Source organism: Bolinopsis microptera, chromosome 5 (assembly GCF_026151205.1).
Source record: "Bolinopsis microptera isolate Bmic1 chromosome 5, MBARI_Bmic_1.0, whole genome shotgun sequence".
In the NCBI taxonomy this organism is placed as follows: domain Eukaryota; kingdom Metazoa; phylum Ctenophora; class Tentaculata; order Lobata; family Bolinopsidae; genus Bolinopsis; species Bolinopsis microptera.
The window spans coordinates 7,280,305-7,297,444 of NC_087076.1; the positions used below are offsets into that span (position 1 = coordinate 7,280,305).

General features: G+C 39.5%; 1 protein-coding gene and 2 long non-coding RNA genes across 3 annotated transcripts in view; all 3 read right to left on the minus strand.

Annotated features, from left to right (window-relative positions):
* Window positions 1-334: 334 nt before the first annotated feature.
* Window positions 335-17,140, minus strand: part of LOC134816056 (uncharacterized) — a 41,583-nt gene continuing 24,777 nt past the window's right edge. The window contains exon 4 of the long non-coding RNA XR_010160350.1: window positions 335-622. This is a non-coding gene — a long non-coding RNA (uncharacterized LOC134816056). The remainder of the gene's footprint in view (window positions 623-17,140) is intronic.
* LOC134816148 (hemocyanin II-like) lies at window positions 8,611-11,226 on the minus strand. The gene is made up of 2 exons (XM_063824917.1): window positions 9,282-11,226; window positions 8,611-9,185 (listed from the first exon to the last, which is right to left on the minus strand). The coding sequence occupies exons 1-2, from the start codon at window positions 11,113-11,115 to the stop codon at window positions 9,136-9,138; spliced, it is 1,884 nt and encodes a 627-aa protein (XP_063680987.1). The 5' UTR covers window positions 11,116-11,226; the 3' UTR covers window positions 8,611-9,135.
* Window positions 14,389-15,550, minus strand: LOC134815749 (uncharacterized). Its single transcript, XR_010160290.1, has 2 exons — window positions 14,952-15,550; window positions 14,389-14,838 (listed from the first exon to the last, which is right to left on the minus strand). It is a non-coding gene; the product is annotated as an uncharacterized LOC134815749 (long non-coding RNA).

Here is a 17,140-nt window from a genome sequence, read left to right on the forward strand (position 1 = left end):
GGAGACGGGGTAGACCATGTTTAAACTTATTAGATGTTATTAGAAAAGACTTGACTAGTAGAAATCTTGATATTAGACTTAAGAATTTGACTGATTTCGAAGACCTTAGATTTTTAGCTTTAGATAGGGAGGAGTGGAAGAAGTTAGAAGATGGTTGATGTTTTTGTTTTCTTTTTTATGCGTTTTGATATCTATAAGGTGCCTAGGATGCTCTTTTAAAGAGATATTTCGTACTTTGAAAGATTTACTACTACTACTACTATATATTTATAAGAACAAAATAAGAAGAGAGAATAATCTAATATGACAAATAATAAATATCAAAAACAGGCGATGTGCAACAACCTGATCTAGAACATAAATATTAATAAATTCATTGTTCAAACTGTTAGTGTCTTGTTATAAAAATGCCCATAAACGCATAGTTATTTTGCAGTGTTTTAGACCGTTTTATATAATGGTTAAAACTGTTATCACACAATAAATCAGGAAAATGGTGAAGTGTTATCATTTAAAGAGTACAGGAAGCTGTCGGTGCGTCGGAAGTGCTGGCAGTGGCACATTCAATTCAGTTAAACTCTGAACTTGCTTGTTGCTTTGAAGTGGAGGATCAACCTAAAACCTGAGAAAATAAGCTGTATTACTGGTCATTAAAAATTATGTCATGATATCTTTTAACAAAACCTTCTACATTTTATTGGAGGTATGTTAAGTAAATAAAGTTTAACGCTGGGAATATTTTCAAATAAAAACAACCCTCTGTATCACTGTATCAGCTACTGTGTTCTGTTCTGTGTTTAAATATAGAATTACTATTATCGGCTAAAAACCAAGAATCATAACGAGCCAAATAAAAATAGAGCTGAAGCCGATTTACACAAGTATTTTGAAAGCTCCTGCTAATAAAATCCTTTCGTATCACTTATATGTTTTAAATATCCCCCTCCAGGAAAAATAGATGGGTTGCCACTTGCCGGAAGTTTCTGAGATTTAAGTAGCGATCTAGTTCTTTTAAAACCCGGATATAACTACAACTACAAGATTATAGAAACAGGTGTTATTGCACCAATTACTGAGTACTAGACAATAATCAAATTCTCACACTCACAGTTGATAACCGATGGAATAATCAGACGAATATCATGTATCACGTGTTAAGCGATCAGACATTGCCTTGTAAAGAATGATCAGACACATATTATTGAAATCCTGAAAAATCACTCAAATCTAATACCATGATTTAAGGAGACACATTGTTCATAAACCATTTACAGCTAGACTATTGTAGTTGTAGTCGCCTGAAAGCACACATTTTAAGCAAGACAAAGGATGATTTATAGCGGAGGTCCCTTTTGTCCGTTGCCAAGGTAATAAAATGGAGTGTTGCTCGTAGGTCCAGGGAACCACTCGGTTTATTTTGTGCCTTGCAATGATTCACCTTGAAGGTTCTGCGTATCGAATATTAAGATTCGCAATTCAGCATCCGTTCGACTGACAGTAGTAGCTTTACTTTTAGTGCAGGTTTGGTTCTAGAATCAGTTCGGGTGCGCGGCTCAGATTTCACAACCACATGTTAATTGGTTTGAGCCGCGTGATCGAACCTACAAAACTAACTTACCTTATCGGACCTAAACTTTGAGCTACCCATTATGTCTTGTGAGCAGGCCCCAATTATGTACAGAGAAAAAGGGCCACTCAGAGCTTTGAGCTAGTGTTAGTCCGGATATTTGTAGTGTTCGCACAGTTAATTACCGTTGTTTCGTCAGATTCTTAGCTCTAATGAAGTTACTGATACATCAGTAGATATATATACCGTTATGATTATGCCAGTTCATAAGCTTGGCCAGTTATCCTAACTACAAAAGGCTCACATATCAGTCGGAAATAACCTGTGAGTCATAATCAAAACTTTCAATAATCACGATGGATTGTGATGACTGATTAGTCATTACAAACGTCAAACATACCTATTTGTTAAGACACCGAGTGTTAAGTTAAGTAACAGTAGTAGTAACAGTAGTAGTAACAGTAGTAGTAACAGTAGTAGTAATAGTCCGTATCTCCGGCTGTTTAATTAGAACAGTGAAAGATATGATATTGTGATGAAGTAGATGAGGCACTCAGCACATGATACCGCGCTACTCAATACTGCCCACCAGCCGTCTTGACAGGTTACTACAAGATAATAGTATTGTAGTATCATAATAGCATGCCACACTACAACTACCTTCCACTCACAGGCTGCACCCCCCACCTAATCCTTACTTCTTGATAACTTGTAGTTGCTTTTATTTGGCCGCACCTAATCCTTACTTCTTGATAACTTGTAGTTGCTTTTATTTGGCCGCCCTCGTAGGTGCACCATTTCTGGTTCTATTTAGGAGTTACCGGAGTTAGGGCCGTGTTTTAAAAACTCCTAAACGTTTGCGTCTTAAATTGATTTTACGAAATTATTTGGCCACGAGTAATGAAAGTGAGTAATACAACAGATGGTATGTTATGAAAATTGAAAGGTCACATGCTGCCTCATGTGAATCAGAGATGCTCTTTAATCGACTTAATGTGACCTGCCTTAATGCAGAGATTTGACCCTGACAGGTCTCGAGTGAAGTGATCTGACCAGTCACAAACTGGTCAAATGAGATGTTATAATTTTGGTATAAATACACAAATGGAGCTAGGAAATCATTCGCAATCATTCCTTTCACTGTCGCCTTCGTTACTGGACGCAGGAAAAATCCTGAGGCCAATCCTGTAGTCGACATCAATTCTGATGTCTACAAAGTGTGTGTCGGAATTCCGTGCGCCCTTTTTTAAATCAATGTGCTATTCGGAATTCCATGCGTATATCCAGGGACGTAGCCAGGATTTTTCTTGGGGGGGGGGGGGGGGGGGCTGTCGGCGAGCGAAGCGAGCTGATGTGTCCAATCCAGCTGCGCAGCGAGCAAGCTGTGGCAGGGGTCTGGGGGCGCAGCCCCCTAGCCCCCCCCCCTGTCTACGTGCCTGCGTATATCTTACTATTAACCTCATTAATACAATAATGTCAATACATTTAGAAGAAAATTATCTGAGCTTCAAACTTGGGCTTTCTTGGTATATTGCTAACTTTCAGTTAATTACAATATGAATATACCTTGACGGCCTTAAATTGATCAGACCAACTCGTGAGCGGTCGTTAAAATTATGGAATTGATCAGCGGCAACTTGTATGTTTGTTGGTTGAATTCAAATTCAACTAAACAGCGATTCCGACGTAATACGAATAACTATGCAAATTAAATAACAGCAGTGCTGCTATGATTATAACTAATATAATAATATTAGTTAACGGAAAGGTAGTACTAGTAGAATTTGAGATTAGTCCGGTTCTGCATTACTTTACTCGTGTCTGCAAATCATAAACCAATCATTACATATCTCGACAATCGCTCTCAAATCTTCATCAAACAAATTGTCTTTTCAATGTTATTTTCAAATTTCCTCGTCACTAAAATTGAAAATTAATTTTCTCGAAATAATGACCGTTTCCTTAACCTGTGCCTTATCACTTGTCTATTAAACCATATAAAGTGGTCTATGGCCGTACTACTTGTCACTTTTACAAATGGGAACATTGCATTTCTATGGTCCTGCAATTTGATTTATTCGAGCTCCAGCCTCCAGTGATAGATTTCCTATTTCGTACTACTGTTACGAGCACTGGACTGTTACCATGGTTACTGGACTGTTACCATGGTTAATGGACTGTTACCATGGTTACTGGACTGTTACCATGGTTACTGGACTGTTACCATGGTTACTGGACTGTTACCATGGTTACTGGACTGTTACCATGGTTACTGGACTGTTACCATGGTTACTGGACTGTTACCATGGTTACTGGACTGTTACCATGGTTACTGGACTGTTACCATGGTTACTGGACTGTTACCATGGTTACTGGACTGTTAACATGGTCACTGGACTGTTACCATGGTCACTGGACTGTTACCATGGTTACTGGACTGTTACCATGGTTACTGGACTGTTACCATGGTTACTGGACTGTTACCATGGTAACTGGACTGTTACCATGGTTACTGGACTGTTACCATGGTTACTGGACTGTTACCATGGTTACTGGACTGTTACCATGGTTACTGGACTGTTACCATGGTTACTGGACTGTTACCATGGTTACTGGACTGTTAACATGGTTACTGGACTGTTAACATGGTTACTGGACTGTTAACATGGTTACCGGACTGTTAAAATGGTTACTGGACTGTTAACATGGTTACTGGACTGTTAACATGGTTACTGGACTGTTACCATGGTTACGCGTTCTTAACAACAGTTAACTCGTCCTCTGTATGTAGTTAAAATATTATTGTAGACAGAAAAATATTTTATCATATGGACTCACTTAACTTGATGTATTTTCTGACCTACCTTATACAGAGCTGCTTATTTAAAGATGTTATAAAATATACCTGCAACTAGTAGTAGTAGAAGTAGTATTGTAAGTATTATTAATGAGATGCCTCGTACTCCCACTATGCCTAGTGCTTACTGTTCAACTCTATACGTATCCAAAGGTCTTTTAAAATTCGAATTACGCGAAGTATCTCCTTGGATTATAAGTCGATTAATAACTCCAAATCCGGTATTGTCGTACCAAAACCAGAATATTGATTAATGAATATGATAATAAGGGTGCCACCAACCTGTCTTCGTTTTGAACATTTCTCCATTCAAAAGGTTTGATTTACATCAAAGTTATTATTTCGGGGAGTGACGTAAAGGTCCCGGTTCTATCAATCTAGAGAGGCCACGTCAGTTATATTAGTCCCTTAATTAAATACCTTTCATAAAAAAGGCAATAACGCATTTCGAATGTGCAAAGAATACTATTACTGCGCGCACTGTGGCTACCAAGTTCGCTACAAATTTCGGTTTTACTTTTAGTTGTTCGACCGCAATATATTCTGTAATTGCGGTATGAACCCTATCTCCTGATCCGATTCAGTCTTTTATCTCTCCAAAATTTTGCGTTATTATTATGATACATTTAACGGTGGAAGTTTTTTTAAATTTATTATTAATCAAACTATGATTATTGATTTCGAATTCATGCATCACTAAGCAAGAGCCCTAATTTCATGTCACACAACTATCAAACAGGACCACACAGCCTAAAAGATACCAACGTAATTTGTCTAAACACTTGCTACACCTCACCAGGGGACCCCTAGGCTATTATATTATGTTCATAATCATAGAATAGAGATTAGGCGGAATGACAGGCTGAGCGCCGCCCAGTAAGCTACACTTTGTTACATTCATTTTAAAATAGAGCTAGACAAAATAGTCTCGCTAAAAATCCACGAAAAAAGGCACTCTTAGAGCTTAGTTATTACGATGTAACAAGGTCTTTGATTGAGATAGAAGTGCACTCAGGCGACGTGACAGTTGAGGGTGTCATGGCAGTAAATTGGTAAAATTTAATTGTGTTTTTTCGGAAATTGCCTTGTAACAATTAAATCAACTTGTATAGGGGAAATTAATGAAATACTGGATCATGGATAATGAATATGGGCGTACAGTTCACAGTTGTCTCTAACAATTAACTCGACCTCTACTTTGTCCACAACTGCATGACGTAACCCCTGCGAACTCTCACAGCATAGTGCGAGCTGTGCACAGAGCACACTTTCAAGCAGATCAATATTCACTGTGGCAAGGTTTTATGCATTTTTCAAATAGTTCATTATTAGCGTGACTCATTGCAGCACATTGGTAGCACCTCCCTGAGGCTGAGAATGTTGACTCGAAAATGCTATTTTACTCGTGCAAATAGAGCACTTGCACGTGCGTCGTGCAAACGTGTTTTTGGATCATAATATTTTGCGAAAACCGTCGCTGGTACTATTTCTAATTTCTTCGGTGATCTTCAATGAACCATTTTTCAATCTGATGATACAAATTTAGCATAAGCGCAACAATTTCCCTACAATTTCATTCCTATACACAGCTTTAGGTGGGATTCACACCACCGCCGGTTAACAAATGTGACCGGGGTACACCCATAAATCAGAAACATTCACCTCCCAAAATCGCGCCCAACCTATTACTATTAGGCTCCGACTATCTTTGTTTAACTAAAATTACTTTTGGTAAATGTTGACTCCTGCATCTTTGTTATCTTATGTTTATCTTACTCACAAAATAAACGCCAAAACTCATTATCTTTCAAAGTTCTTCTAGACCCGCTTTTCAGCGAAAGGAGAAAGAAATCGTATTTCGGGATATTACAGATCAAATTTTAAGGGCCGATGATCCTCCTAGGACCGACTTGTGAACTGGTTGAGACATGCGATGAAATGTCTCATGTCTCAACCAGTTCACCCCTCACGTGGCAAGCTACTGGTTCTACTGAATTGTGTTTTAAGTTTTAACCAGATTATGTAAAGGATTTTCTGTATGTTCATTGTTCATGAATTGCAGTAGAAACATTAGAAATTTTAGCAGCAGTTATATTAGCGTTTGTCGTGAGCAGCGTAAAAATTTATATTTCAGAAGGCCCAAAACGGTTTCTATTTTCTTTTTGCCATTATTTCCGCTTTGTTCCACGTGGTTATGTAGAGTTCAGACCATTAAATTAACATTAAATTGGAATCTAAGAAAAGTAACTCATATGTCCGCAACCTTCAGATTAAAAGATGGTATGTGTAAAAGTGGCGGTAACGGTGATAATTGCCACACTGACTGGGGTTTCCTCTGTGTTTGGAAACCTGCTGCTTATCCTGGCCTTGTCTCAATAAAGTGTCAGGGAAAGTCAATGTCTTCCTCATTAACCTGTGTGTTACTGATATTCTACTATCTGGTACGTTATTTTATTATACGTGTTAGTCTACTATGACTGCTGGTCAAGCAATACATATTACATAATTAATCGCGTCAAAGTTTGCTAGTGGTCATTAATTCATAATTTTAAGATTAAAGCACGTTTCTTTATCATTATCAGGATACCTATCAATATCATGCATAATTCGGGAAATTCAGATATAAGTGCACGTGGTCACATGGCTGAAATATGCGACATATACCCCAAAGTCAGCATAATCACACTGTATTTTTATCGTTGAATAAAATTAAGTATAATTATTGTCAATATACAGTGTATGTCGATATACAGTGTACTAGTTTCTGGATCACATGGCGATATAACGTGCACGTCGATTCATACATTGTATACTGTTTGTCGATATTCAGTGCGCAAATCCTCAAAGTCCTGATTATGGTCTAGTTCTCCTAACATTTCAGCTTACACACCAGTGTTGGGGTACAGTATGATACACGGTGGAGAGAGCCTCCACCTCTTCAACAGAAGTCCCCTCTGTTTCCTGTCTAATAACCACGTTGTTATCGCCTCCACTGCTAACTGCGCTACAATCCTACTCATCGCCTTTGAAAGGTCAGGATTCTGGGGGGGTGGGTGGGTGGGGGGTACTCCCAACACTTACTTGTTTTTAATTAAATAACATTCATTAAAACCAGTGTCTTGAATTATAGCTTGAGCTTTTTGAAATACAAAGATGCCAAGGTTCGAAGTAAAGTGCTCAACAAATTATAACCACGCTCACATTCAGGTACATAGCAATACAGCTACCCCTAAAATACCACACAATAATGGCGAAGAGCCGGATGATACAACTAGTGACCATCTGTTGGGTCTGCATTGTTGGAGCTACTGTACTCAAAGATGTGATCATTTGGAAGTTTGATGGAGGTCCCAAGTATGTTGTTACGATTTAAATTTATCAAAATCAGATACAGAAAATGCTGTGCTAATTACACTGATATGTGCTAATTACACTGACTAATTAGTAATTACACTGACTATGTGCTAATTACATGGATTTATTAGTAATTACACTGACTAATTAGTAATTACACTGACTAATTAGTAATTACACTGACTTATTAGTAATTACACTGACTAATTAGTAATTACACTGACTAATTAGTAATTACACTGACTAATTAGTAATTACACTGACTAATTAGTAATAACACTGACTAATTAGTAATTACACTGACTAATTAGTAATTACACTGACTAATTAGTAATTACACTGACTAATTAGTAATTACACTGACTATGGCAGTGTGAATCGTTATACGACCTCTCCATACAAGAGTATACTTTTTAGGTTGAATGAACAAAGTAGAAGACAATACGAATACTAAATGTCCACCTGTTCTTATTCTGAAATTCAATTTATAATCTAAAGGACTGTAGTCTGCTGAACTCCCCTAGGTATAAAGGGATGAAAGGGTTTTGTGTGGATGAAGAATACAACACAGTGATAGTAAAGATTCTAGTAGAGACGATAATGTCGGGGCTCCTTCTTCTCATACCTCTCATGGTGACCACAGTTCTCTATTGCATCATCCTTCTCAATATCTACAGGAACGGCCAGCGATTTCTCAGGTACTGCAAATTGCTATCCTACATTATCCTACATTATCCTACACTCCTTAACTGTCTGTTTTTAAATTTGTTGATAACACGTACCCAACAGCTCAATTTGTTGTTGTCCTTGCATTAAAAGTAAAACTATAACTCAATAAATAAATAAAATTTCAATGATCATTAAAACAATTATTGACGAAAAAGCAAATGAGGTCCATCTTTAACATTCTACACAACAAATCGATTGTTCCAGCTACAACTATTTGAAAAGCGTCCTGTTTTCATTCAAACAAGACAACGAACAACTATGCTGCTTAATAATATGATACAGCAACGGGAATGAATAATTCTTCATGAATTTAGGAGAAACTGAAATTGTAATAATATGTGAATCGACATCAATACATTAATACATCGACAAATTGTATAGTACGAAATTCCAACTGATTGGTCAACAATCTTCCAAATCACATAGTTAAAGGGGTCTGGTGTCCAGAACAGGGGTCTCAGACCAGTGGAGGTCTGTACATCGTATACCTGTGACAAGGTAATACCCAGACCCAGCGGACTCTGGAACATAAAGATCAGCTGGTACAACCTGCCTCATCATCCCTCTACTCAGACACCAGAACATAAGAACTGTCCTCTGCCATGTCTTCAACACCCTGCATCACCCTCTACTCAGACACCAGAACATAAGAACTGTCCTCTGCCATGTCTTCAACACCTGCCCCACGTCCTCTGCCATGTCCTTCAACACCCTGCATCACCCTCTACTCAGACACCAGAACATAAGAACTGTCCTCTGCCATGTCTTCAACACCTGCCCCCACGTAATCCTCAAGAAAGTTAATGGTAACACCAGCTATACAACTGTTTGGTAGTTTAGATGCCAGGTCCCTGACATCAAGAAACGTGGTAACACGATCAAAGGGGAACCCCATGGGCTTCTTATCAGGATAAGGGTATCCCATCTTACCACAATAGGACACGCTACCAGAGAGGACCTGGTCAGGACTCACCCCGTCTTTCTCCCAGTTTGTTGCAAGAACCAACAAGTTCGCTTTCATCCCGGCTGTGTTTCCACGAGGTATGAGCAGGTTCCGAGGCCAGCCACACCCACACGTTTGTTGAGGGCTTGTGTTGTCGTCTAAAATATCTTGAACTGTGGTCTCAGGAGGGAGGATTACGGAGGATTGGTGGTCAAACCGAGTAATTTCACGGTCCTCTCCAGGGTCAAGGTAAGCAACAAACTTGTCCAGCTCAATGAACATATTCCTCCATTGATCAAGCAGTTCCTCGGTTTCAGGCGCCAAGAAAATTCGAAACACTACCATACTATTTCTGCAACTTGTATTTCGAACCTTTAACTTGTAACTAAACGGAATATGGTTTAGAATCTTTTTTTGTACCACCTTCTTTTCTGGATTGTATATAGTGTACTTTTTTTCCATCATGAATGTGAACAAATTATTCACTTGGTTCGGCTTCTTTTCTGTAACAATTTGAATGTTATTGACCTCGGTATCCTTCATGGTTAAGTCATTAACGGAGTACGGCTCGAGATTCACTCGATAAGCTTCGAAGATGGCATCAACGAATTTGTGCCATCTATAGAATACAGTATCTCTAGGTGCTGCCTGAGTAGCAATCATGGGCCCAGGCTCTACGTCATATCTACCATCCGGATCATTAATGGTGGACAAAATGTTGTGTCCATCATTATGGAGGTTACCGTAGAGTTTCTTGTTGACTGACCCCATGTTAGCCTCCATAGTGTTGCCCAACTTGTCCATGGTTATCTCAACTTTAGCGCTGTCCGGGCGCTCTAAGTACCCTCTTGCTAGCGAGTAGAAGAAGCGCTCTTTGTTCCTCTGCAACACATCAGTCAATATCAGCTTTGATTCCATCCTGATAGTCTCAGAGATAAGCATTCCAGAGGGCCGGAATGAGAAGCCCTCCATTCTAGGGTTGTATCCTTCTTTTAACGGTTTCTCCCAAGTGTAGCCCGGCCCAAATGCTCTGACCCGCCCGAAACCCACAGCTAGCCTCTCAAAGTCGTATCTAGCGAGCATCTGCTCGTGCATGTAAGCGAACAGCTCGCCCTGTCTGTCTCGGGGAGCCTCAGTGTAAGGGTAGTAGACGTGCCAGTTGTAGTGGTGCTCTGCTATTCCGGGATCCTCTCTCCACCAGGACAACCTCTGCTCTGGATCTAGTCTCGTGTTGTTACAAACAGCTTCTCTGCCAGTCTCCAGGATGTGACAGTCGAAGTAGAGTCTTGGGAGGGTTTGGCGGGGAGGAGGGAGAGTGAGGGAGGTGGTTGCGCTGTGTTTGTACAGACTTACTCGAGTGAGGTACTCAACCAGTTGGTCAGATCTGTAGAGTTTTCTCAAACTGCTAAGTGTGCTTATCATTTCCTTTACTGGCATCTTTGAGATCTTTCTTGCAGTCTCATGTGCTGCCATCATATGAGTCGTGTCGAACGAGTTGAATTTTGGGATGTGAGAAAAGTCCAAATCGCGGAGGATTTTCTGCAAATTTTCGAACTGATCCTCATGTAGCACTGATTGTTCGTCATCAACAAGGAAAACTTTCAATATTTCTTTGTGGAGCTTCTTTTTAGAGCCTCTAGTGGCTGAAGAACACTTACAAGACATACTTATGGATATTTTGGTAGAATAAATCAATTTGTAACCACTAAAAGAACTTTAAAAATCGAATCCAGCTGGGAAATTTCGAAGCAAACGGAAAATTTGCCAAGAAAACACGTGGAGAACTGCAAATTAAAGGGAACCTCCTATATTGTGCAATGTGGATAGAGGTGGTCGGACTAAAAGCCTCATTAGCACGTGCTCACCGAAGATCTAGAACATTCAGTTAACGGGTTAAACCTCTAGTAGGCTAAGATAAAGGAGCCTGGCTGGCTTATAGCGCTCTACATGGCTGCACTTGGTGTTCACTACAAGGTTCCGAGTTATGCATGCCCCTCCCTACGGTCCTTGATCGACACGTGGAGAATTTTGCAGAAGATAATTACGGGTACTCATCTCTGCACGTGGAACTGGGTGGGTGCATATTAAGTACCTCAGTAGGATTAATGAAATGATTATCGTGACGTTGCCGGCAGATAAAACACCGATCTGCCTTCTATTAGAGTATCGGTAAATCAAATGAGCTGCACCTCTCATAGACATTGAGTCTGTAAACATACCTATTATACGTATTACGTATTCCCTTTATTTACCTAGCTTCATTCATGGGTAATTAAATCAATTTTTGATTTTAACAGACTACCTGATCACTAAGTTAACCAGTTAACTGTAGAACGAGACAGTAATTTCAAATCCCAGACAACACTTCTGAGAATTGACTAATGTACTATAATGCTATGGACTTAATTGGATAATCGACAGCAGAATATTTTGTCGTTTTTTCCTGATTAAAATATTTCTGGGAGCGCTTGAAGTTGATGATATCATTGCTTGTAGATAAATATAATATTTCTGTGCAAAATTTTGAATTCGCATTTCTGGTACGTTATTTATAATTACGTATCAAACAATATAAAGAACAACTTTTCAGTTTACGCCACAAAAAGCCTACAAAAAAGACCCCATCTCCGGACCAGCCGAACGGTCATGCTTTTAGCGAACTTCTCCAGAAGAAAAGCACTGATTCCTCAGAAAATATCGACAAAACGGTAAGAGCCCAACATGTTCTTGCAAGGAAACGACCCAAGCGGGGCATTTTAGCCAACCAAACTGAACCAAACCTATTAGCTATCACCAAATTGCAAAGTTTGTGTGAAATACATTAAAATTTTGATGCGATTTCTGTGCACAGTCACTTAATTGGATATTTCATAACTGATGACTAAGTTTTTGAAGATTGATGTGAGTATTTGACTAAATATGTCGATAAAGAATCCTGGGTTGTCGCGATATTTTAACTATGTTAGTATGTTGGCAAAGGTCCAAGATATTCTAACTATGTTAGTATGTTGGCAAAGGTCCAAGATATTCTAACTATGTTAGTATGTTGGCAAAGGTCCAAGATATTCTAACTATGTTAGTATGTTGGCAAAGGTCCAAGATATTCTAACTATGTTAGTATGTTGGCAAAGGTCCAAGATATTCTAACTATGTTAGTATGTTGGCAAAGGTCCAAGATATTCTAACTATGTTAGTATGTTGGCAAAGGTCCAAGATATTCTAACTATGTTAGTATGTTGGTAAAGGTCCAAGATATTCTAACTATGTTAGTATGTTGGCAAAGGTCCAACTATTTTAATCGCTTTCTACTCCTTACTATCAGGCAATATAACCAGATAATTCACATTTTAACACTTAGTCCTAGACTTTTTACAAAACTATGTTCAGCGCTGTTTTATTAATTAAATATTGAAATATTTCACTGCATATCATAATGAATTTACCCAAAAGGACAACCGAAACCCTTACAAACCCGGTGCCAGACCACTTTATATTATAAATAGCTTTTTAAATAGTTTAAACAGATGCAGTTTTCTAGTCAGGATTAGGTTAAACAGTTGACGAAATCAAATCCAAAATCACTATAATATAAAATACCTTTCCCAGTCTGACATGGACACGGATCAAGTAATAGCGGAGCTCAGGGATCTGACAAAGAATGTGGACGTGAAAACGATCAAGCAGTCCATAAGGCGGTGCCATGGCCACACATCACAGCAGAACAATGACAACAGTGAAAATACATACAGGAATAAAAGAGTAAGTGGCAAATTGTCAATTAAACGATTGGGAAAAAATCTTTGTCTGTGGTAATTTTGCGGTTAGAAAACCCCACCGACATACAAAAAATAGAAGTATTTGTTTTGTTCAAGTTCAGGTATGTCATTAAAGGCATGTCATTATAGGTTTTTCACCAAGTAATAATAAACAATTTTACCAGGTTCTAAAAAAACAAGGAACAGTCGTTGATTTCAACAACATTTTGAGCGAAGAGGAATTTCAAGACATTATAGAAAACTTAAGGAAGTTCAAAAACTTTTGCGACGAACCGAACAAATTATCAGCACCTAGCAACGAACATTTGTCCTCAAAAAGAAAATCAGAGCTCTCAGGTAGTAGCCTAATCAGTAGATTGGCTGATGGAAAACGCGAATGCAATCTGAGGAGGTTCCACAGTTTTGAATCTCTGAATGAACTAACGGGTAAATCCAAGAAATGTAGCCCACGAAACATTGCCTCCGCAAACAGCTCAATGCGTCCAGCTAACAGAACTAAACGTGCTTCCTGCAATACTATGAAGCGAGGTACCGAAGAGACCTGTGTCTCTTCTAGCTTCGCAGTATCCGAGGATCAGGACTCTGGGGACATGGTCTGGAGACGGAGAGACGGTCTCAACTCTAAGAAGAAGCACACAAACGGGGGTAACCAGAAAGTGTTGAAGAGACAGTACGGGAGACAGAGCTCTAGTGAAACACTGCTTGACATGCCCGGTACACCTTCTATCCGGATTAAACCTCCTGGATCCGTCAAGGTGATTATTTCTTCAAAGTCGCGAACAGAATTTACAGATTTTAGGCACATAATATTTCCGGCAATGTTTTTTATTTGCTAGGTGTTCATGAGCTATAGATGTGGATTCTCGTGGGGAGGTGAGGTACATTTGTTTATTTTAATAGTAAGGTTCTGTTCAGCACAAGAAAGAGGTGATGCACGTTTTGTCTTATGGAACGCTTGTAACGCTTGTAACTCCTGCCACCCTGGCCCAGTGGCCCTCCTGTTACCCCCCTTTGGAGGTTTAGATTTATTTTCTGAATGAAAGCTTAAAATTAACCGAGAAATCGACCTTTACTTGTTGTTAACACATTTTAATGTCTGTTCCTCACCTAAAATTGCACGAGAAATCGATTTAACTAGGTCTCAGAACCCACAAACACTTCCTTATCACTCGAAATTGATGTTTTACAGTTAATACGAGCAACAAGCAACATATATTTTGATCTTTCGGTTCAACTAATGACTTAGGGGGTTAAGCTGAAACCGAAATATAAAGGCAATCGTCATTTCGAAACTAAAAACCTTTAAAAAACCCTTAAAACTTAAAACTTTCTCAAATTCGCTGAATAAACATATCCAACTCTACATTTTCTAGCTAGTAGTGTTTATTTTGAACAGTTCATGTTCATGCTGATGAGTCCCACAGCATGGCTTGGTCCCCTCGCTCCGTACTGCTGACCCTTCAGCCAGCAATGTCCATCAGAACTCCGGTAAGTAAAGGAAACACAGCGAGGCTCTTCCCTACAGAATCCCTCACATTTGCTTACACTGTATCGATCCGTTGTTAGATTAATCAAGTCAGCTCCCCAGAAATCTATGTCGTTGTGTACACATCTGGAACAAGCAGTTTATAAATTATAAATGGTTAAAAGTGCTCAATCATATCATAGAACTTCAATCAATTATCATTGAAATCTGACTTCATAAATAATATGTCATAAACTTACCCGGAAGTTTGCGTTCCAGATGGGGGGCACTCCATGTTGAGACTTACAAGGCCGTGCACAGTGCTCGGTCCTCTGGCTCCACTCTTGCGATGCTTCAGCCAGCAGCTCCTGGAAGATGCCCTGAATGTGAGAGACACACACCTCTCTGTATCTCGACAGAACTGCTCGCACTGGTCCAATGTGGTCGCTGTCCTGTGACCCAAGTCTGCTCCCCCGTAGTCCACGCTGTGTTTAGCACAGCTCTGGTCTCTCTTGTACTCGCAGTTCATGTTAGCGCTGATCAGTCCTGGTACTAGAGAAGGACCATGGTTTCCTCCTCTTCGGTACTTGAGCCAGCATGTTTTGGAGGAAGGTTGGTAAGTAATAGCTTTGCAGGACGTGGCTGCTTTACACAAATTTGTGCAACTGTCAAAGGTGGAAGGACTAAAATTCCACAGGTCCGCTCCCCAGAAGTCCATGCCATGACGGACACAGGAACCAGAACTCTGGTGGATGAAGGTAACTAAAAACAAAAAAGATACGTTTGCTATTGCAGACATCTTGAAAAAATGATTAATATAAGTCTTGGGGCAGGTATTATAGCGAAGTTTAAAGTTTTCGGTACCAAGTCCAAAGCGGGCGAAAAAAATCTAATTAGGCTTTTTATAATTAAGTGAAGAAAACCCGCTACCTCGGCAACTGTTGTTCCATTGATGTTTCTGGGTTCTTTGCACAGAAAAAATCAAATTTTCTAGTTTGATTAGTTAGTTGATGCAGGTTGAAGATAATTTGATTATATTTATCATCGTCCTTTTCCTGATTCAGACGATAACCTTGATTGACCATGTCTCTGGCACAATTTCAATACTGGATTTTAATTTAAGGTCATGAGTTGAACCGAGGATCAAAATTTATGTTGCTTGTTGCCTGTATTAACTGTAAAATATCAATTTTTAGGGATAAGGAAGTGTTTGTGGGTTCTGAGACCTAGTTAAATCGATTTCTCGTGCAATTTTAGCTCTTAGATAGTTAGATGAGGAACAGACATTAAAATGAGTTAATTTCTCGGTTATTCTTAAGCTTTCGTTCAGAAAATAAATCTAAACCTCTAAAGGGGGGTAACAGGAGGGCCAGGGGAGCAGGAGTTACAAGCGTTACAAGCGTTCCAAAACACAAAATGCGCATCACCTCTGTCTTGTGCTGAACAGAACCTTACTATTAAAGTAAACAAACGTGCATCACCTCCCCACGAGAATCCACATCTATAGCTCATGAACAGTGAACGCCTAGCAAATTAAAAAAATATTAACCTTGACCAGTCACCCTCCCATTAATACATAATTTCCCCACCCAAGGTTTTGAAAAATTTGACCTCCTCCCAAGAAATGTTGCCTCGTATCCAGTGTGGGAGTGTGGAGAGCATGGTACCCCCGACCGGTCAGACCATTACACTGGTTACTGGGGCCTCCAGGTGGAAGCACGCTGCTGTTACTGCTGCCACCACACCCGATGTTACTAATGTAATAGAGGTTTGTGTAGGGCGCTAGCTTTTCTTCTAAAAGCCACAAAAAACTATAAATTAACATAACTCTTTCAATCGTATACTATCGGAGGAGAAATTGTTCGTCCAAGTTTGGATATTGACGAAAAAGAACGTTTCAGGCGAAGTCAAACAACAGCAGAACAACTAAACGGGAATTACCAATACCTGGAGCAGCTACCTGCAAATGGAGAAGTGCCGCAATGACCCTTACTACATTGGAACAAACGTCCAGCCAGCCAAAGAGTCCACTTCAGTCCAGTCGAGAGGTAAGATAGCTAGATTGCCAACTAAATCTGCCGAGACAAAATTGTGGTTGTCTGGGGCACGATAGAATTCAATGCAAGCTACATTTTCAAGTTCACAGTTTCAGAGTAGGGTAAGATTGAGTACGATTAGGCCTAGGACCTGTTGGAATATCCTCCAATCAAGTTCATCGAGCAAGAAAATATTTTGTTGACTTCAAGAGTCGTTAAAGCACTGTATTCAGGTACCGGGAGGGTCGGAGAGTTCAAGTGATAACTGGAGGATGCTGATTTTGATGATGCGTCTGGCTAAGCTAGCTAAACAACCTAGTACATTGCTTCAGGAGAAACTGGGCACTACCAGATACCAGATACAGGTACAGTAGGGGTACAGTGCCAATCAATGGTAAACAGATAGAGTATCA